General features: G+C 37.5%; 1 protein-coding gene across 1 annotated transcript in view; it reads right to left on the bottom strand.

Moving 5' to 3' along the window:
• Window positions 1-2,458: 2,458 nt before the first annotated feature.
• The window catches only part of LOC127411853 (attractin-like), an 86,387-nt gene continuing 66,013 nt past the window's right edge, over window positions 2,459-22,832 (bottom strand). The window contains exons 27-29 of the mRNA XM_051647685.1: window positions 11,212-11,319; window positions 4,926-5,040; window positions 2,459-4,804 (exon numbers count right to left, since the gene is read on the bottom strand). Coding sequence (XP_051503645.1) covers window positions 4,680-4,804; window positions 4,926-5,040; window positions 11,212-11,319 — 348 coding nt within the window. The 3' untranslated portion in view covers window positions 2,459-4,679. The remainder of the gene's footprint in view (window positions 4,805-4,925; window positions 5,041-11,211; window positions 11,320-22,832) is intronic.

Raw genomic sequence — 22,832 nt, 5'->3', positions numbered from 1 at the left:
GCTCTGGATTCTCATGAGATTGTTTTTGCTTATCTGTTTGCTGTTAATGAGAAGAAATAACAAATGTATTTTATCAGCCATGGTGTGAGTAAAAAAAGAGCATAGATGTTAACAATAACAATTACTATACCTACATTTTTGTAAAATGTTTTTTCTGTGGCTCGTTGTATTGCAGCAATGAGCACTACAACGACTTTTATTCCCTTTCACACATCACAAATAAAACAGCAGATTATCAGTTTATTAACACTTTTTGCTCTGTGCACAATGCTATCTTAAGACATCTAAACACTTTTACTATAGTACATTACATTCCCAACTAAATTTATAAGCTTGTGAAATCAAGCATGATCAAACTGCACAGTAGATCAACTGATAGAGCATTGAAAAGGACTGAGGTATGAGTCCTGATGAGCATTCGAGTTGACACATTAGCCAAAAGTGTCAAAGAAGCACCACAAAATGACATGGTTGCTAGAGCAATTGCATTTTTCATCTCACTTTAGCTTTATCAGACACTGTCGGTTAGGTTTAGGGCAGGGAGGTAGGTTTTGTTGATTTTACACACGGTAGAGCATTAACCATGAAACATAAGGTAGAAATCTGTTTGGGAGAAAATTTCACTTGCTTTTAGCACAAATAATTGGTCATTTCACCTTGGAACTGCCATGATATGTGTAATGAACCATGTAATATCATTTGGCAAAACTGCTGTCACAGTAATTTTCATGAAATCAGGCTCAAAATTGCACACTCTAACAGGATTTCTAGATTTTCTGAAAAAACAAAAATGTATGTGAGTGGTGCTTGCCTGTGCAAAAGTCGCCACAATGCCAAGGCCTTGCTGTGCTGTTCCTAGAGTGTTTTGGGCGGTTACTTATGTCCCAAGTCAAAAGAGTCTACCTTATAATATTCTGGCCCCTAAATTTGGGGCTTGGGCCCTTCAATGCAAGTCTATGAGATTTTTTCACCCATTTTATTCCTCGTAAGGCAAAATCCAAAGTTCGATTGTTTAAAGCTGCCAGATGTTTATTTTTTAGGGTGAGGGGTTTGTTCAAATTCCTAAAGTTAAGTATAAACAACAGTAATGGTGAATCCAGGCACACTTAATGTGTATATTCTTCCATTACTAAAAAATTTACATTAAGTTCATCTTAAACTAGTATAGGATGAGACTGATGTAGCCATTTAGATCATATTTTAAAATCAATGTCAAGACAAACTTTGACGTTGACTTGACAAAGCCTTGTCTGAAAGTTCACACTTTAAAAGTTTGTAGTTTGGTTTCACAGAATCGCATTGATTTGGTTTCAATTCAAATTAATGCAGATAAATAGAATGTTACATTCATTGCATACTCTTAAATATTTATATACGGTGTATCATATCAAACATTCAGAAAAAGCATAAGGGTTAATGTTTCAGAAAAACACTAACCGTTTAAAAAATTACAATTCTTACCTGCTCATCTGAAATGCCTGTCTGCTTTCCTCACCCCAAAATATTTTTTTTGATAATTTCTATGGACGCCTTTAACATCTTCACTGACTTCACTTGACTCATGTGATATATTTAATGTTTTCTAAATTCATTTTTTTGGTTTGGGTAACAGACCTACAGACCGAAATTGCACATTGTCATCCACTGAATGCGTCTTGTGAGACACAAATTTTTATTCCTGCAGGGGGCGCTTGACGCCCTGAAAACCGAATCCTCCATGCATCCGAATTTAAATCTCATCATTTTATATCCCATTGGAAACATTTTATACTGGATAGCTATTTTTAATAAAAAATGATAATTGCAAGGATTCATACCTGTGAATGGAAATTCATCTAAGCATTATCTATAACATAAAAAATAAAAATAAAAATCTTAATCCAGTATCATTACATAAACGACTGTGATTGGCCCATCCTGACCAGCGCTGAGAAAAGTAACAGGTAGCGCGTGAGACCGCCGTCTACACTAGAATGGGATTGCCAGACACTTGTTGGGCGATACCAACTCACACAACAAAGGGGAGACTTCAGTTTTTTGTCTGATTTAGAGAGACTCACAGTCACGCAATTGCAAGGCATCTCATACTATTTTCAGTGTTGATTAAAAAAAATATATATAAACAAAAGGACAGATGCATTGTGGGGGGGAACAAATCACCCCGTTCCCCCTCAATTCTACGCAAATGGTTTCACAGGCCCTAAATTCAGACAGACAAACCATGAGATAAACTGATAGAAAGACAAATAAGCCACCATGAGACATATCGATAGCCAGACAGACCATGAGTTATGCTTGCCTTAACAAACACCACAAATAATGTTATGGAGATAAAATGCTGTAAATTAGATGTATAGTTTGTGTTTTGCAATGTGTGCCCCTGTACTACATAAATTTCCCATTAGTAAAAAGACTGCTAAAGGGAGCTCATTACCTCATTCAATAAATTATAGGCCAGAACACTTAAAGAATGCTGTAATTTTGCACCATTTCACTTTTCACAAAATAACTGTTACAGTATATAGATTGTCATGTTCATTTTACCATTTAATTATAGACAAAATGCTCTATGTCATTCTTTATGTACATGTATAATTACAGGGTCAGTTTAAATTTTCAGGTGTTTTTTTTTTTCTTTAAATTAGGCAGCTAGTTAAAATTTGTTCCTGACATTCACCATCTTACATACAAAAGAAGCTGCAATGCAGTCACATTTCAAAAGCCCTGCATACTCCACCCATCAAGTGCAGTAAGTCGCTTAACAGAGTCAGCATTCACATTATTGTTCATCATCACTATGTACAAAAAAACGTGAGTGCACTCGCTGCTACATTAAACATATTAAACTACAGACTTCATATCTATAGTATCACTGTATATTGATGGTACAGTAGGCATGTGTGAGCTTGGAGGAGTCCTGTTTGAGGCTAACAGAGAAAAGCATTGTGAGAATGTTACTTCCATACAAAGTAAGTGAGACCAGCTCCTTTCATTAGACCATGTGTGTGTGTATGCGTGTGTGATTTCCCTTTAGGACCCTTTTTATTACATATAACAATTCTTTAAGTAATAACCCATCCAAAAATGAAAACTCTGTCATTTACCCACCCAGACTTTCCTTCCTCCGTGGAACACAAAACGATGTTAGGCAGAATGTAGGAAAAAAGATGCAATTAAAGAGAATGGTGATTAATATTCTGCCTGTGTAAATGACATAATTTTCAGTTTTGGGTGAGCTCTCTCTTTAAAAAAACATCTGTAAAAATCAGACATGGTCTCTCTGTGAACCATTCAATCAGTGATAAACTGTACATTCACACCTTATCGGTCACACAAGGCATGAATTTTCCATAGAGATCACAGACAGATTAATATCCTATTTGTGATGTATTAGCTGTTGTGCAGTGAACACTTTGTAATGTTGCAGCGACCTGTGATGCTTTATTCATGGCACACTCAAAACGCACCATGAACAGGCAACCAGATCATCTGTGCTATTTCGATATATTCATCCGCCCACCTGCTAATGCACACAGACCGTTATAGGCACAGGGGAATGAAAAATGTAATGGCTGTGCTGCTACATGCACTTACATCAGTTTAGATTTCATAATGTCACATTTGCTCATTCCATCTTTGACCTTTCCTTTGCACTAGGCAATCCACTCCACCTCCTGGATAATACCCGAGGTATCCAAACACACAGCCAGGTTGTCCTTGTGTGTATGCAAATAATATTCTGTGGCCAAAAATGACATCTGACATTTAAAAAAACCCAAACATGATCCTCGCTTACTCTGATTGCACCCTGCTGCCTGCCGTCTTTTTATTTCTCCTCTTTCCTGAAAGGTATCTGAGAAATGGCCTGAGATTTCAGATAAGAAAAAGTTGATGGTGAATGGTAAAAGCAGAAGCGGCGGAGCTATCATTGTGGCGAGCGTTAACACTTACAGTATGCCCACACTCTCTTTCTAATGTCTCGGATTGGTATGAATGAAGGTAATTCAGCATTGATTGGATGTGAAAAGGCAAAAATATTGATCCTCTTACTCAGACAAACATGCAAAGCTCTGTCGAGATGGCACAGATGACCTGTAAACATTCAAAGATCAGTCTTACATTATCTTATTCCAGAAAGCTAGTGCAATAGACATAAAAGAATATACATGATTAATGATTACGAAATAAAACCAATTTGTAGTGATTGAACTAAAGGAGCAAAAATTAAAGAGACAAAGATGCACTATACATGCCTCTAAAACATCCCTGTATGTGTGTGTGTGTGTGTGTGTGTGTGTGTAAGTTATAGCCATGCAGCCATAGACTGTCTCTAGAAGGCAAGTTTGTGTGTTGCCTTCAATACACATATGCAGCAGTTCAAGGAATGCTCCTGATTGTAAAAATGGAATAAAACAAACTGGAATAAGTTAAATATCATAAAGTTGTCCAGGATAAGTCCAATATCAGTCAGGGTCACAAAGGAGTCCATTTCCTTTTGTAGCGTTCTGCCAGCTTGAGTTTATTTTATTGGCCAGGAGACATTCAGTTTCTCCAATCAGAGTCAGCTTGGAATAAACCACACCCCCCTCCTTCTTCTGTGAATGTGACCCAGCCGTGAGTGTGTGTTGCTTTGACTCAGTCCTGGCAGGGGTCCAGGGTCAGAAGACGAGGGCTAAATGTCAGATGCAGGTGGCGGGCTGTGCTATTGGCTGCTGCTTGCGGCTACGCAATCCGCCCGACTTCTCCTTATATACCAGACACATCTGTTGAGAGACGTCCACTAATGCACTCGCCACTGCCAAACCTGAGGAGACAGGAAGACAAAGAGGGCGTCTCTGAACATCATTGTAATGGTCTTGGCAGCTGAAAGCGTAAAAATGTTCAACACCTGGTTTGAGGCTAAATACACTGGCTCAGAGACCCACCTGACTGTCCTGGAGGAGGGATGCCCCCCGGGCCTCGGGGTAATCTAACAAAGATGGAGAGCACTGCTGCCTTATTCCCAAAACAGGGCTCCAAAGCTATGGGCTTAGGCACAGACTACAAGAAAGGAAAATGAGAGAAACCGTTACCATAAATATACAGTGGGGTTTGAAAATCTAATCCCACTAGTGGAAATAATTCCATTTTGCATACTTTTCTAATTTAATAGCATTTTTTAAAATGATAAATTATGTTATCAGCATAACAATTTGAGTGAAAGGGAATTGAAAAAGTAATATTAATTATAGAATTTCTAAGCATTTGGTACTGTATTTACAACTTTTTCTTTAATGACAACATGCATTTGAGCTGGCATGGACTTTACAACTTCAAGAGTATAGGTGTGAAAAACACTAAGACCTAAGGGTCTCAGACTTTTGAAACACACTGTACACATATAATGCATTATTCAAAACACTAAACAAAATGGATAGTTCTGAATTCTGATTGGTTGAAGCACATCTGAAGATGTTGAGAGACATCAAAAATGTTTTCAATTTTATAAAATACTAAAAGTTGAGCATAACACCACCCCTTAACAATGATTTTAAAAAATATTCATCGATCAATAAATCCATAATGAACTGAAAATCTATATTGCTTAAATACAGTACACAACAGAACTGTGTATTGAAACTGAAAGAGTAGATGAAATCTCTCTCTCTCTCTCTCTCTCTCTCTCTCTCTCTCTCTATATATATATATATATATATATATATATATATATATATATATATATATATATATATTATAAAATGCCTAGAAACCAAAAACAAATTGCTGGTTTGTGATAGTTTAATTACATGATTCTAATTTCCCATACAAAAAATGTACTGTGGCTGGACCATGGTACAATGATGGTTACAAATGATAATACAATGGTACTTTAATATATATACTGATGGTACTGTATGATTTCCTTATACACCAATGAGGCAAAACATTATCCACATTATCCACGTGCTGCCAAAACAGCACCAACCCGCTGAGGCATGGACTCCACAAGACCCCTAGAGGTGTCCTGTGGTATCTGGCACCAAGACATTATCAGTAGATCCTCCAAGTCCTGTAAATGGCATAGCGGAGCTGTCGTGGATCAGACTTGGTCCAGCACATCCCACAGATGCTCAGTTGGATTGAGATCTGGGGAATCTGGAGGCCAAGGCAGCACCTTGAACTCTTCATCATGTTCCTCAAACCTTTCCCGAACAATGTGTGCAGTGTAGCAGGGCGCATTATTCTGCTGAAAGAGGCCACTGCCATCAGTGAATTCCATTGCCATGAAGGGGTGTACATGGTCTGCAACGATGTTTAGGTAGGTGGCACGTGTCAAACTGACGTTCACATGAACGGCCGGACCAAGGGTTTCCCAGCAAAACACTGCCCAGAGCATCACACTCCCTCCACCGGCTTGTCATCTTCACACAGTGCATCCTGGTGCCATCACTTCCCAGGTAAACAGTGCAGACGTACATGACCGTCCACGTGATGTAAAATAAAATGGGACTCATCGGACCAGGCGACCTCCTTCCACTGCTCAAAGGTCCAGTTCCGACGCTCGTGCTCCCATTGTAGGCACTTTCGATGCTAGACGGGTTGTCATGGGCTGTCTGACCGGTCTGCGGCTACGCAGCAGGGTGCGATGCACTGTGAGTTATGACACATTCCTCCTGTAACCATCGTTACAATTTTCTGTGACTTGTGCCACAGTAGACCTTGTGTCCGTTCGGACAAGATGGGATAACCATCGTTGCCCCGGTTTGTGGTTTGTCAATAGGTACTCACCACTGCTGACCGGGAGCGAGCCACAAGACTTGCCGTTTCAGAGATACTCTGACCCAGTCGTCTGGCCATAACAATTTGGCCCTTGTCAAAGTCGCTCAGTTCTTTACTCCTGTCCATTTCTTCTGCATTCTACACATTGACAACGAGAACTGATTGTTTGCTTACCATCTAATCTACCCAGACCATGTCATAAGGCCTTGTTAGTAGATGATCAACATAATTCGCTTCACATGTGAGTAGTCATAATGTTTTGGCTCATCAGTGTATCAAGAAATTTCTTTCTAAAGAAAGCCGCGTTATGACTAGGGCTGTAGTGATACAATTCTATTTTGTGAAACGTTTTCTTACTAAATTGTATTGATACTTTAAATCAACTATTAATCTGTGTATTTATATCAAGTCAAACAGTTCAAAATGAAGCAGGAGCTCATTTAAATAAGCATGAAAACTGATCCTGCAGATTTACTCTTTCTCTTGCAGACAAACTGGGGGTGGGTTGCACCAATAAGGGTTAAATTAAGCAGAGTTTAGAGCTAATCAAGGGTTTGTTGATCTAAGTTTTATTTTAATTTGAGTTGCATTACACCACTTAATTTTTTATATGATTTAGCATATCAGAGATTAAACTTAACCTGTGATTAATTTTGTCTGCCATGATGGATTCTGAGCCTAGCTGTAGATAGTTAGCACACAGGTCCGATCAGTCAGGTTAAGAAAATGTCGCAGCAGCGTGTACAAAGTCAAAATTGCAAAAAAACTAACAAACACTTTTTTTATAATGGTTTAAGTACCAAAAGTGTATAGGGTCGAGTGTCGCTTTATTTTTTTGCACTTCCATAAATTATTTATTTTTATTTTTTATAATTATTTCATATCTATTTAAGTTTACCATCACAGAATATCTATTTCTTTGTGTATTACAAGAGAAAATTTAGTACTATATTCATACAAATAAATACTCGACGTTGACTTTCTGTGCAACAATGAACTATCAACAGTGGCGAATTATCAGTATTTTATATGTACAGGATCAAGTCAATGGTTAAAATGTAACCATGATTATTTTTAAACAAGGTTTAAAGTTTGGTGCAACAGAATTATCAGATAAACCTTGATTTAATCTAAATTTAAGATTAATCCTGGTTAGTGCAAACCACCCTGGGTCTCTTTCATGCATTTGACAGTTTCAAATGCAATCCAATTGTGATACTGCAGTGTATCGTGACATATTCAACCGTGACGTATGTAACAATACTTATTGTTTCATGAGGTGGTTGGCGATACGTAGCCCTAGTTATAACTATGGTACATGTCCAAAAACATGGTAGTACCATGGAACTCCTTTGTAAGTATTGTATGTGCAATGTGCATTCATTTGTTACATCTATGACCAGGGATGGGTTTTTGAACACACACACACACACACACACACACACACACACACACACACACACACACACACACACACACACACACACACACACACACACACACACACACAAACACTGAAATAACTTGGACCGATTTCACACAGACATTTTGCCCTTAGCACCAAGGATTACATAAACTCATTCTTGCACACACACAAATGCTCTTTTCTTAACTGCCAAGTATCACCCAGTCTGTGCAGTGAAGGCATTATATTAGTGCATATGCATAGAAAGACTGTTTAATGATTGTTTGCGTGCTCACTGCGGCTTCTCCTACCCCCATTCACACATTTCCCCCTCTGCACAATGTGCTTGCATCCTTATCCCTTCTTCTCTTCATATATTCTTCTCTGAACTATTACTTATCCCTCCCCCCTCCCCCAACCCTCGTTCTCTCACACTCTGTCAGTTCAGAGCAAGGGGGAACCACATTCATCTTGAAAGCCATACACACCTACACCTCCCACACACAAACACACGAAAAATCTATTACAGCCTCTAAAAAGAACAGCATCTGAGTATGAGCGTGCATGTATATAGTGCCATTCAAAAGTCTGAGTCTACTTGTGAAAATGTAATTTTGCACTTTTCTAATTTAATAAATTTTTTCATAATGTATTATATTATTAGCATAACAATTTGAGTGAAAAGCTGAACTAAAAAAGTAACGTGAATTTCTAAGTATTTGGCAAGCCCTTTTTGCTTTAATGACAACATGTGCTCAGGCTGGCACAGACTTCACAAGTTTTTGCAAAAACCTGATGACCCATGTTATCCCAGCATGATTTGAGGATGTTCAGAAGAGCATCTTGTGTGGTTCAGTGGAAGCAAGGAAATTTGCTTTGCTTTGCTTTTTCATATTAGTCAATGTCACAAATTTGCTTATTTGGTGAGTGACCTAGAAATAGTGCAGAATGTTAAACATTTCTTATTCATTTTATGTCACAACATTTCTTTGTTTTACTTTTTTCAAAATTCTAAAATGTTAATTTTATTACCAGGTTTAAATTAGATTTCGCATGTCAGACTTTAAATGTGGATTCAGACGTTTGAACGGTACTGTACAATGACCATTACGTTTGGGCTCAGGTGATTATCTGCATCAACCAGACTGAGCAAGCAGAAGACAGGTTCGGTTTAATTAACTTATAATTAAAACAAGAAAACGAGAGCGACAGCGAGCAGGAAAGCGGGAGAGGTATACTGAGTGTGTTACAGGCCACACACTACAGCACTGAATGCTCTGATGTTCCGTAAGCTCCTGTGGGCTCTGCTGTGACTTTGTTTAGTTGTGTTTACTATACTTTCACACCCTGTGGGCTCCTCAATGAGATTTGATACAAATAACTGCATTTAGAGTTTTTTGATTTCAAGTAAGGCTGGATTGTAATGAATTTTAAGCCTTGAAAGAGGAGCGTAGTACATTGATAGAGCAGGAGAGAGCGCACAGACGAGAGGTAAATCTAAACTGGATCTTCACTCTGGAGCTGTCATTACAACAAAAAACTATAACAACAACAGTAATTACAATCCAGCAATATAACAATATATATAAAAAAACATGTAATACAGTTATTAGTGACAAATCTCATAGAGGAACCAAGAGGCTGTGAAACCACAGTAAAAACAACTAAAAGCAAAACATCAAAGCTAGAAACTGGAACACAACTCGACAGCCGGCCCAGTTGTAGCAGTATCAAAGTGCCATGGTGTAAAGTTTCCTTTAAGTTCATGCGGAGCACCACTGAGAGGTTAAAAAACAAACCTCAGTTTGACTGCACTCAGAGACTTGAGACGCAAGAGCTCTGTTCCAAAACCTAGCTGCCTATCAAGACAGTATTTAAGCATTTCAGGCACACTCTCATTTCAAGGATTTTTCAAACTTGTAAGACACAGAACACAAATGCAGAGCACAGGACACATGCGCAGAGCACTGTACACGCGCTCTACCCATGTACATGCACACTGAGCATGCGTCAAGCCTGAGGAAGTGTAATCGAGCTTCAAATCGTGATTGCATCTAGAAGTCCAAACTGCAGTTAGTCCAAAATGCAGCTGGTAGGTTGCTGACTGGAACAAGGAAGAGGGAAAGTATTTCACCTATTCTGGCTTCTCTTCACTGGTTACTAGTCCAATTTAGGTTTCATTTTAAGATTTTGTTATTTGTTTTTAAAGCTATACATGGTTTAGCCCCATCTTATGTCTCTGAACTCTTTAGTCATCATCATTCCTCCAGGACTCTCAGATCCTCTGATAAACTTCTCCTGCATACATAACGCTCATGCTTAAGTTTAAAAGTGATCGTGCCTTCTCCATAGTCGGCCCTAGACTATGGAATAATATACCGCTGGATGTTAGATCTGCTCCTACTTTTCACATTTTTACATCATGTCTGAAAACGTAACTATATTATTTGGCTTATGAATGAATGTATATTGTGTCGTTTATTGTATTTAGTGTCAATGTTTTCTCTTTTTTTTTTACTTAATTGTTTTATTTGCTCATGTAGAGCACTTTGGTATACACCTATTGTTTTTAAATGTGCTCTATAAATAAATTGACCTTGACCTAGAAGATTGTACTTGAGTCATTTGGATTACTTTTATTTTGCCTTCAAGTCCTTTTTGGAGCTTGGACGTGTTGGACCAATTGACTTGCATTGTATAGATATATTCACATCATATCTCCATAGGTTCTATAGAAGAAACTAAGTCATACAAGTTTGAGATGGCATAATGGTGAGTAAACGATGAGTGAATTATCATTTTTGGGTGAACTATTTTTAATTTCCATGAAAATATTGGGCCTGGAAATAAAAATTTTAAAGTTTCTTGATAGCTCCAGGTTTTACAATACTGTGAAAACCATGTGAGATGCTGAACAGTAGACATCGACTGTTTCGGAACAGAGCCAGTGACTCAGCTCTCTCTACTCATTCCCAACATTAACATATGCAGTAACTGCTCCCTCTTAAACCCAACTCTGATGTCATCACACAAAAGGTCATGCTAACCTTCATGTTTCCACCAATCAGGTCTGGCGGCTCCTCATCTGTCTCCAAGGCGACGTTGATTGTGGCGAATGGTCGGCTGGCCATCTGCTGCATTTCTCGCAGGAGTTGCTGTTGAAGTAAGGATGAAGATTGTCAAGTGTTACAAACACACACAAACATGCATTTGGCTCCGTGTACACTGTTAAAACAAAGATCAATATAAAAGGTGAACTGCTACGCTTGAAACACTCTAGCTTGAAAGATATGTAAGCTGAATGTAAAGAGAAAGGGCCAGATTGAAACATGCTTGTGAACACAAACAGATGAAAGGACCTTCTAAGCGAAAGTCAAACATGGGAAACTGCATATCTTCATAGGCTTTTAACTGTCAGAGACATAGACAGAGAGTGCAGAGAACAGATCAAATACTCGTCAAGCTTAATTGATGCCACTCTTTGCATGTACCTCAGAAAAATACAAACACAGTGGCACAAACCATTCAATAAGGAAAGTTAAAAGGTTATTTGTAGGCATGGAATGTCTGACAACTGCAAACATTAATATTCCATACATTGTCAGCATGCCAGCAGTGCTCAAGAGTTCTTTCTCTTTCTCAGCCATGTGTTTGAAAATCTGTCAGATATGGAAAGATGGAAGAATGAACAAAAGCAATTTAGGGGAGAGAGAGAAAAAAAAAAAAGACAAAAAAAAAAGGGGTTTACTGATGGAATATAGTCAACAGAATCCACTTTGAAAAATATCACTCTAGCGTGGGTGATGCGCAATTTCTAGGAAAACATAACATTTTTGAGCTATTGAATCTTTTTAGAGAGTAACAGGAAATTATCGGGGGCAGAGAAAGAGCACATGTCCAGCCAATATATGGAGTGTCTTTTTAGTTGGCAATCAAAATTCCCTTAAGATGTATCATTTTCACATACAGTGCTTTGAAAAAGTATTTCCCCCATGCCCGATTTCTTCTATTTTTGTGTAGTTTTCATACCAAATTGTTTTAGATCAGAGACTAAAAACGGTTCAAGGAACGAAAACAAACAAAAAAAATTTAACAGAACGTAACCGAAAACTGGAACAAAGCGATTTTCAATTGTTCCAGAGTGAAGACTTTATTTTTAAATGCTGGTAACCGGTTATAACAGGTTAATTTTGTTCCAATTATTTTTTTTTAAACTAAAGACCAAAGGGTTCATCACAGTAAAATTTAGGAATTACACTACTTCATGTTGCCCGAAAAAATTTTAAATGTGCTTTGATCCTGAAGGAAACTGATGCATCACATATTTCTTTGCATAATTGCCCGTTGTATATGTTGCATTCTCTGAATGAAGACATAAAGAACTATGTATAAATACTACATATACATGAATGGTTAATCCAGATACAAGGAAAACATTATTAGAGTTAAAAGTCAGTTGTTTCCAAGTATTCACTGAATTATTGTTAGATATCATGCATAAATACAGATTTGATGCTGCCAGTTTTTGACTCAGAAGCAGATCTGTAAATTAAACTATAATTAACTGATAATGAACTGCTTATGATTTCTATGCTGATAAATCCACCACACTGGAAAAAAAATTATTGCTTATTTTCGCTTATTTTGGTGTGGCGAGTGACTTATTTTGGGCTTGGTATTCCAGACCATGTTGCTTGTTTCTCTTGAGAGATCTTTCAACACTCTTTCAATTGGTATTTCACCTACCCTTTTGGCAGAGCACTGTCATTTTTAAAAGAACGTTATTAACCGTTCTTTTTTTGTTCTAACCGGTAACCTTTTGTAAAGGAGGCAGCAGAACTTCTGAACCAGAACGAAAACATACCGTTTTTGTTCAGAACGAAACGAAATGAAAAACATTTTGTTATTAGTCCGTTTTAGAGCTTTAATATAAAAAGCAACCTGAGTAAACACAAAATACAGTTTTCAAATATATATATTTTTATTGAAGCAAAAAAGTTATCCAACACCTATATCACCCATGTGAAAAACTAACTGTCCCCCTAAATTTAATAGGCTGGTTTTGCCACCTTTAGCAGCAACAACTGCAACCAAACGCTTCCGATAACTGGAGATCAGTCTTTCACAACACTGTGGTGGAATTTTGGCCCACTCTTCTTTGCAGAACTGCTTTAGTTCAGCCACATTGGAGGGTTTGAGCATGAATTGCCCATTTAAGGTCCTGCCACAGCATCTCAATTGGGTTCAAGTCGGGACTTTGACTAGGCCAATCCAAAACTTTAATTTTGCTTCTTTTGAGCCATTCAGAGGTGGACTTACTCCTATGCTTTGGATCATTGTCTTGCTGCATAATCCTGTTGTGCTTGTGCTTCAACTCACGGACTGATGACCGAACGTTCTCCTTTGGGATTTTCTGGTAGAGTGCAGAATTCATGTTTTCCTCAATTATTGCAAGTCGCCCTGGCCCTGAAGCAGCAAAGCATCCACCATGCTTAACCGTAGGTATGATGTTCTTTTTGTGGAATTCTGTGTTTGATTTACACCAGAACAGTTCCACTTTCGACGCATCAGTCCACAGAACATTCTCCCAAAAGGTTTGAGGATCAAGGTGTGTTTTGGCAAAATTCAGACGAGCCTTAATGTTCTTCTGGGTTAGCAGTGGTTTTAGCCTCGCCACTCTTCCATGGATGGCATTTTTGACAAGTGTCTTTCTGATAGTGGAGTCATGACCAGTGAACTTCACTGATGTGAGAGAGGCCTGTAGTTCCTTGGATGTTGTCCTTGGCTTTTTTGTGACTTCCTGGATGAGTCATCACTGTGCTCTTGGAGGAATTTTGGAAGGTCACCACTTCTGGGAAGGTTCTCTACCGTGCCTAGTTTTCTCCATTTTGAGATAATGGCTCTCACTGTGGTTCTCTGGAGTCCCAGAGCCTTTAAAATAGCTTTGTAACCCTTCCCAGGCAGATGTATTTCAATCACCTTTTTTCTGGGTGTGTCTAGTCCAGCTGAACCCAATTATGAATGCAGTTTCATAGATTTGGGGATTTAGTAATTAAGGGGGCAAATACTTTTTTCACACAGGCCCAGTTGGTATTGGATAACTTTATTGCTTCAATAATAACATTATCATTTAAAAACTGTATTTTGTGTTTACTCAGATTGCCATAGTATTTACTATGTACTACAAGTTACTTTAGATTATTAAATTGGCTTGAGAAAGCCAACCTACTGAAATCCTATTTAAACATTATTATTATTATTATTATTATTCTGAGACTAAAATTTCTGACTCTAACTCCTCCTAGAGCTTTTAAGCTACATGCACCAAACTCAGCACAGACCTTCAGACTAATCCCGAATAGTGTGCTTTATCTTTTCTAACTGATCGGAATTACGGTATTCCAGTATCGGACCTCATGTCTCTTTGACTTCCATTCAAGGTATGAAAACATTTTCCTGTAATAACTCCTTTAGAGGATTCAAGCTACATCCTATAACTCCACCACTCATACTTTCTATCACTCCATCACTTCCTTTTTATATCTTTACATCACTCTTTTTATTCTTTCTTTCACTCTATCACTTTAACACCCTAGCAACTGCATACAAGCTAGCAACCATTTAGTGCACCCTAGCAACCAAAACCAATTGACTGCCATTCAAAATGGCTTAGATGGATATCTCCTGATCAGAATGTCCTACAGACATGAGATTTGGCTTGTTTGAATTGTGTGAGCAATCAGTCTTCAAGTATCATCATGGAAACTACTTAGCCACGCCCTAGCAACCATTTAGAGCACCCTAGCAACCAAACACCATTGACCATTCAAAATCACTAAGATGGGTATCTCAGGATCAGAATGTCGTAGAGACTTCCGAGTTGACTTATTTCACTCAGGATGGCAAGTAGCCATGTTAAGTATCACCCTGGTAACTGCCTAGCAACCAGATGGGGTTACCCTAGCAACCAAGTAACAAATCACATATTTCTGCACCAGAATATCATAGAGACTTCGGGTTGCTTTCATTGGACTCAGGGTAGCAAGGAGCCTTTTGAGTATCACCTTGGTAACTGCCTAGCAACCAAATTATCTATCTATCTATCTATCTGATAGACTGAATGGTCTTATAATCTTTAAACTTTTAACTCTACTACTTAAACTTATAACTACTTCAAACTTAAAACCTTCAAACTTCAAGCTTTTACAACTACTTCAAACTTTCAGGCTAGGCTTTCTCAAGCCAACCTAAAGTTTGTCCACAAACTTTTCAATCTAGTTTCGTACTACCGTTGTATGTCCTAAAAAAAAAGAAAAATAATTATTACCATGGCACCATGTCCAGGAAACATGCAATCACCATTGATTGCATGTATTTACCAAAAAAAAAAAAAAAAACACACATGGTATTACAGCAGCACATGTAAAAAAAAAAACAAACAAAAAAAACATGGTATTACCATGGCACCATGTCCAGGAAACACGCAATTACCATTGCACAATGTCCAAAAAAATTGGCTTTACCATGGTATCATGTAAAAAAATATAGTATTACCACATTAGGTCCAATAACACTGTATTGCCATGGTAAATTTTGTAAGCATTATTAAAGTTTCTGACACCCCTTTTTTATAACCTAAAGGGGTAATGTATCCTAGGTGATAAAAACTGTAAAATAAAATAAAAAAATCATGAAATTGTATCATTTGTCCCCTAATGTGGTATCATTATGTTTGTGTTATTTTAAGGGTTAAAGAATTGATGAACATACCAAAGGGTAAAACTCTGCATATTGGTCCCTGATATTAATGATGAAGATGATAATCTGAATCAGTGTGTGTGTGTGAGAAAGTGACAGATAGAGAGATTGATAGGAGCAAAACAAGTCTCTTCACAGCAAACCACTCAATTAGAAATCCCCACTGGCTGACTGCTATACTTCTCTGCGGGCACCACCAAGTCATTTAATCTCTCTGTGTGTGTGTGTGTGTGTGTGTGTGTGTGTGTGTGTGTGTGTGTGTGTGTGTGTGTGTGTGTGTGTGTGTGTGTATATATATATATATATATATATATATATATATATATATATATATATATATATATATATATATATCTGTCCATGTTCCAATGCTGAGCCCAACACAACAGAAAGTCTTATAAAGTGAGAGCGAGTGTGATTGCTCCAGGGAACCGAGCAACTGTCACACACACATTTCCACACGGTCCCACTGCAGCACATCAAAGCTCATATTTACTGATATGTGCTTCAAACCACCATCAGGAATATACAGCATATTCAAAGAGACAGAGTAGAGAGGTAAAGATGGATGAGCAGAGAGGGAGAGAGAGATCTTTCAATCAACCTTCAGGAGAACAGCAGTACTGAATCAGATGGCAAGGTGCGTAACCATGCTGAATACTGATCAGAGAGTGCTCAGAAGATACACTAATATCAATCTTCAATTTCAGAACTGATTATTAGGATGAATCTCATGAAAACACATTTCACCCCAAAACCAAAAGAAATGAATTATACTTTACATAAAGAAAAATTTAAACATTTTTCATTGTGACATTTTCTTGCTCCCCCTCCCCCCAATTGCATGACTGTAATAGTTTGTACTGTATTATTGTGATTACATATATTTGTTTTATTTTTTTATAAGAAAAATGTATTCTTTGGCTTCATTTCATTTATTTATACATTTATAACATTATTACAGCATCATTACAATTCAAATATCTTTTTTTTTTTTTTTTTATTACAGTAATAAGAAATCTGTGGGGAAATGTGCTTATTTGTCATGAAAAAAAATGGCAATGCAAAAAAAAAAAAAAAAAAAAAAACATTGGCTAAACATAGGCTTCATTTTCTTTAACCAAAACAATTTATTTATTTTCATTTTAGGGGTGAAATATAACTTAAGACATGTTCTCGACAGGTTAAGTACCTTACAATTGAAAACACTTACAGGATCAACATGATTGTTTAAATATTTATATGTTCCAACTTTTTTTGCAACTCTTTTTTTTTTACACAGAGTGATGTTTAATTCTCGGGGGGGGGAACTGAATTATTTAGGGGCATCTAAACCTGTCTGCAAAACTATTAGTGTTGAACATCCGAGTATCCACTATTGTTTCAGTGAGAGAGTGAGGAAGACAGAAAGACAGAGAGAGAGAAGCTACAAGTGGGAGGAATGTGATGGAGAAAGCAAGTAAGCCACCCAACCAGAGATAAACCTGGGCCACGGCAAGAGATTAATGCAGGAATATAATCCCCCAAATGAGCCGTAATCCAACTGCCTAATTATTCCCAAAAGCCCAGGAGACTACAGATTAGTGGAACTAATATCACTGCCTTACAGCATAGAGAGCAAAAGAGAAAATCCATAGCCTTTGTCTGTAAATTGCGCATGTCTTAGTCACAACTCACATCTACCTATTCCACATACAAAATAATTCATCACACATTATTTTTTTTTTTTTACATTTTCAATGTTTTTCAATAATTCACAACTGGTTGAACTGAAAATAGATCAGAAACACTGCACTTGGCAAAAATTTTTTTTTCAAAATAGTGGAAATAAACAGCAAAGCCTTCTCCATATGATTCACAGACAGAAAACTGATTTTCTGACTTTTGTACAGAAAAGCAATGCAGCAATCTATGGTCCCTTACACCCTATTTCAGGGTTCCCGCACCTTGTGATAAATGACTTTACATTAATTTTCTATTTGTTTAGCATCACTGGATAAATAAATGTTTTTTTTTATTACACTTCACAATAAGGTTCTAATCTAATTAAGATTAGTAAATGCATTAGGGATCAATAATTAACAGCAGGGTTCATACAGACATCAATGAATGAAAATCAAGGACTTTTAAGTACTTTTTCCAGCACCAACTTTTCATTTTCAAGACTTTACACATGTTAGAAAACTCTGAGCTTTCAAACAATTGTGAGTTCCCAACTTGTGTTATGTGACGAGTGACGTGAACGAAGTCAGAAACTAGTAATTACAGTTATTCTGACATGAAACGAATGGACCTTTAACAAATGTATAGGAGAGCATTACACATATACATATGCAGACTTTCATATAAAATATGTACACACTTTATGAAATATATTTCTATAATATAATATTTATATTTCATACTATATTGTTGCATATATTATAATGATGAGCATATATCATTATAATATATAAATTATAGTGATGAGTTTGCCTATATTATAATGCATATACAAAACAAAACAGAGGTGTCACTGTTCAAAATAATTTGTAAAATTTAAAAGCAATGCAAAATTTGGTTCGTACAGCTCGTTTTGTTTTTTACCCGCCCCACACATCACGTAAAAAACAAACAAGCTGTGGTCGGATGCTTTCATGTCGGTCAGATGGCCCCTTCCAATTTTGGGCGGTTTAAATATATACGCTGTCTGCTTGGGATATTGCGCATATAATCAAAGGTATGTGAAAATTTGTGTGTTTATCTGGCATGCCAAAAGTATAGAAATGTTCAGTTTTATTTTTAAGCACTTTTCAACAAAACATGCTGATTTTCCAGGTATTTCAGTTCTTAATTCTAAAAGCTAAATTCAAGCACTTTAAGCATTAAGAACCTTGTGTAAACCCTGTAACAATAAACAATATTTTTTACAGCATTAAGTAAACTTGGTTAATGTTTATTTATAAATATAGAATTGTTAATTGTTAGTTCATGTTAGTTCCTACTTTAACTAAAGTGAATGTGAATTTTTATTGTTACAAATATTAGTACAAGTTGAAATTAACATTAACCAAGGTTAATAAGTGCTGTAAAAGTATTGTTCATTCATGTTAAGGAACACAACCTTATTGTCAAATGGTCAAATTTTTTAACATTTTTAGAGAGATTGCCCTCACAAAGATCAATTTGTAGTTTAAATATTTTAGAACATAACTAGAAAAATGTATATTACCTATAGAAATTCATATGACTTATGACCTTTTAAGGTTTTGATCATTTCCATTACTTTTCAGCCCTTGAAATCACAATATTAAAAATTCCCAGATTTTTCCAGTTTTTCCAATTACTGTGGGAGCCCTGATATTTGTGTATATGACCCTAAAAAACGAATACATACACTAAGAGTTCATTTTTAGACTCACTTGAGATCACAATTCAAAAATGCATCACACCTTCAAAAAATGTATCTCCCGTGAACACCAAATAACATTGACATGAGGATTTACTCAAAAAAAAAAAAAAAAAAAAATCATGAGTCATGAAAACAATTAGGCCAAGAAGCATTTAGGTAAATATCAACTCACATGTTAGTGCATTTAGGGGTACCTACAGGTGAGTACTCAATAATTACAATGCTTGCAAGGTTTAAGACCCTAACCCTATAGTAAGTACTAAACATGGCGAATTCATTTAGCCCGAACTGCTAAATGCACAGACGCCTATGAAACATTGTTTTGTAGATCATTTCAGTCTTACGGCGGTCACATTTACCTTTGCACAGTGAAATTTTGCGAGCAAAATAGTCATCTCACTGTACGTTCCCACTTGCGTGTTGCGAGCGAAGGTGAACGATTGTTTTCAATTAAATCCTATGGAAGTCAAGCGCCACGCGTGTTGAGGGCAGTCGAGAGCGTAAAAAAACAAAAACAAAAAAAAACCTTAAAATTCCTGGCTTTATGCAAATGATGAACGAAAAACGCAGGGCACCAGCCAATCACTGCGAGCTTAAAGCAGTTACGTCTGTCATAAGCGCTTCAACATGCAGATACGGCTGAAGTTTCTGCTGGAATCAGTGCTTTAATAATACGAATACGACTCCAAATAACGATTGCACGCATTTACTGTTGCAATACTGTGGCTGGATAAAAAAGTATAATAAATGTACACAGTTTTTTTTTACTTTGGACATTCCGTATTAAAGTTTGCATCTTTCTGACTGTAATCGCACATATATATTTGATGATTATATTGACCGTTAACTGAAAACAATCACAGACTAAGTTCGAAATGACACACTACAAACTGCTCTTACTACTGCCATAGACTGATGCAGCAGAAGCAGTAAAAGTAGTATGGGAAGTATGCCATTGTGAAGACGATGTGGCAGCTCTCTGACGTAGTGAGCGGCTTTGAGCTAATTTTTTTTAACGGTTAGGCTGCATTTCCACTGCCGCAGAAGAAATCCACTGAAAGCCGCTCACAATTCTAGGGAACAGCTTGCTCCGTGCTGCGGTCAATCCCACAGTCTACCTCGCGAGCACGGCACTGGGCTTCCATAGTAATTAACTGAAAACGCTCGCTCAACTTGCTCAAGTGGAAACATACCGTTAATAGGAAACAACGCAATCGTGAATTTCACACTATGGACTTCCGGTGGAGAAGAATTGTTGCTTGGTTTGGCAGTGACCTCTGTGTGGGGCGGTGCTTCGTACACAGCTACACTGAATATTCATAATATATATTCAATATAATTTTAGCGTTAGTTTCTTTTTAACATCACTCTCACAAAGTATAGCATTAAAAAGTGGCTGCTTGACAATGTGTTTCGCATTTTCCATCTGCCCACGCCTTCAACGCCCACGGAATTTCGCTGTGCAAAGCTAAATGTGACTGCGCCTTTAGGGGTGCTTTATGTAAACATTATAACCTCTTAAGCTCTTGGTTATATTTTGTATTCCTGCCTAAATTCAACATACCCAAATTCAAAGCCCATGTTGAGTGTTGTGATAATAACAAAGCGGCTCTGATGCAGCATTTCATATACACAGCATCAAAGCCTAAAACCTAAGCTTACCAGAAAGCTTAACACTATTCTTTCACTATTCCTTCAGGAAATGCAAATCTGGTTAGTATTTACTACTGTTGAAACAGGTCAACAATTCTATTAGGTCTAGCAAGGTGTAAAAAGGCATTTGTTTCATCAAAACAAAATGCAATCACACACTGAGGAAAATTGAATCGGTTAGATAAGGGAATATCAACAAGCTCTGCATGAACTATAAGGACTTGAATGTTCTTGGTAACCGAGGCATTTCTGTGCGATTGATGTAGCTCTGAAGAAATCTGGCATGCCCACGTTACTTGTCATCTTAAATCAGTCTGAAGCTGCAGCTGCTCTTGATGGCCATGAGTGGATAAGGAAACTTGTGCCAACGAGTCCTACTGGTTTTTCTCAAATTGTTATGCTGTAATAACCCGATGCCTTCATGGTGGCACAGAGATCTATAAAGACTAGATCCATTAGAGCAATATTTTAATGCCAGGGCAACACCATTTCTAGGAATCCAATTCTCTGCTTCAACAGATTGTTAAAATTAGTTAATTTGGACCATATGCTGAAATCATTGTTTTTAGTGTCAAGTCATCTATTACACAGTGTTACACTGCGTTACACACAGACTGTGTGTTTGTCCATTCTCTGAGGCACACAAATGTCAATTCTTTCTTTGCTCAACTACACAACTGAGATTGTATATGTGAGAAAGCAAGAGGATATTACAGTGGATGAATCTGACCTCCAATTAAAAGGTGTTTAGAGCATCACCAAAGAACTTGGCTACTGCACAAGAGAGCAGTTGTCCAAACACACAAAGCTGAATTCCTACATGCCCGTATCCCTAGCTGATGCAAGCTTCTACCCTCAGTCTTTTGAAGGAAGTGTGAAAGACATGGAGAAAACAGGGAGATTGAGGGAGAGATGGAGAAAGAGGATAGGCTGACCGAGTGAAAACGTGGCAAAAAGCGGATGAGACACTGGTCCCTAGAGTTAGGAACCGAAAATCGGTTCTCTTTCAGAACTGGTTCCATTATAATAAAAAAAGAAAAAAAAAAAAAAAAAAAAAAAAAATTGGAACTGAATGATTTTCATGTTGTTTCATTAACAGCTCTTGAACACCATTCTAAAATACTCTGACAGTGTTTGCTTCGCCATGGCTAAACCAAGCGTGCACTTCACGACTTGGAGTTGGTGCCCTTCGCAGTCTGCATATCTGAAATACTCAAACAAGCCCGTCTGGCACCAACAATCATGCCACGGTCCAAATCACTGTGATCAAATTTTTTCCCCATTCTGATGGTTGATGTGAACATTAACTGAAGCTCCAGACACATATCTGCAGATTTTATGCACTGCACAGCTGCCATATGATCGGCTGATTAGATAATTGCATGGATGATTGTTGGTGCCAGATGGGCTGGTTTGAGTATTTCTGTAACTGCTGATCTCCTGGGATTTACACACACACAACAGTCTCTGGAATTTACTCCGAATGGTGCCAAAAGCAAAAAACATCCAGTGAGCGGCAGTTCTGTGGACGGAAATGCCTTGTTGATGAGAGAGGTCAACAGAGAATGGCCAGACTGGTTCCAACTGACAAAGTCTACGGTAACTCAGATAACCACTCCGTACAATTCTGGTGAGAAGAATAGCATCTCATGTTGGTTGGCGCTGTTTTGGCGGCATGAGGGGGACCTACACAATATTTGGCAGGTTTTAATGTTGTGGCTGATCAGTGTACTTTAAAAGGCTGATTGCTCGACCATGCACGAGACGGAACAGCATGCGGAAAAACATATTAAAGTATATCCTAGATTTTAAGGCCTTTGCACACCAAACACGATGTGATTATACGAAACAAACTGCAGATGAATG

The sequence above is a fragment of the Myxocyprinus asiaticus genome, chromosome 21, assembly GCF_019703515.2.
Source record: "Myxocyprinus asiaticus isolate MX2 ecotype Aquarium Trade chromosome 21, UBuf_Myxa_2, whole genome shotgun sequence".
NCBI lineage: Eukaryota > Metazoa > Chordata > Actinopteri > Cypriniformes > Catostomidae > Myxocyprinus > Myxocyprinus asiaticus.
This window is presented reverse-complemented; position numbering and strand designations above follow the sequence as displayed.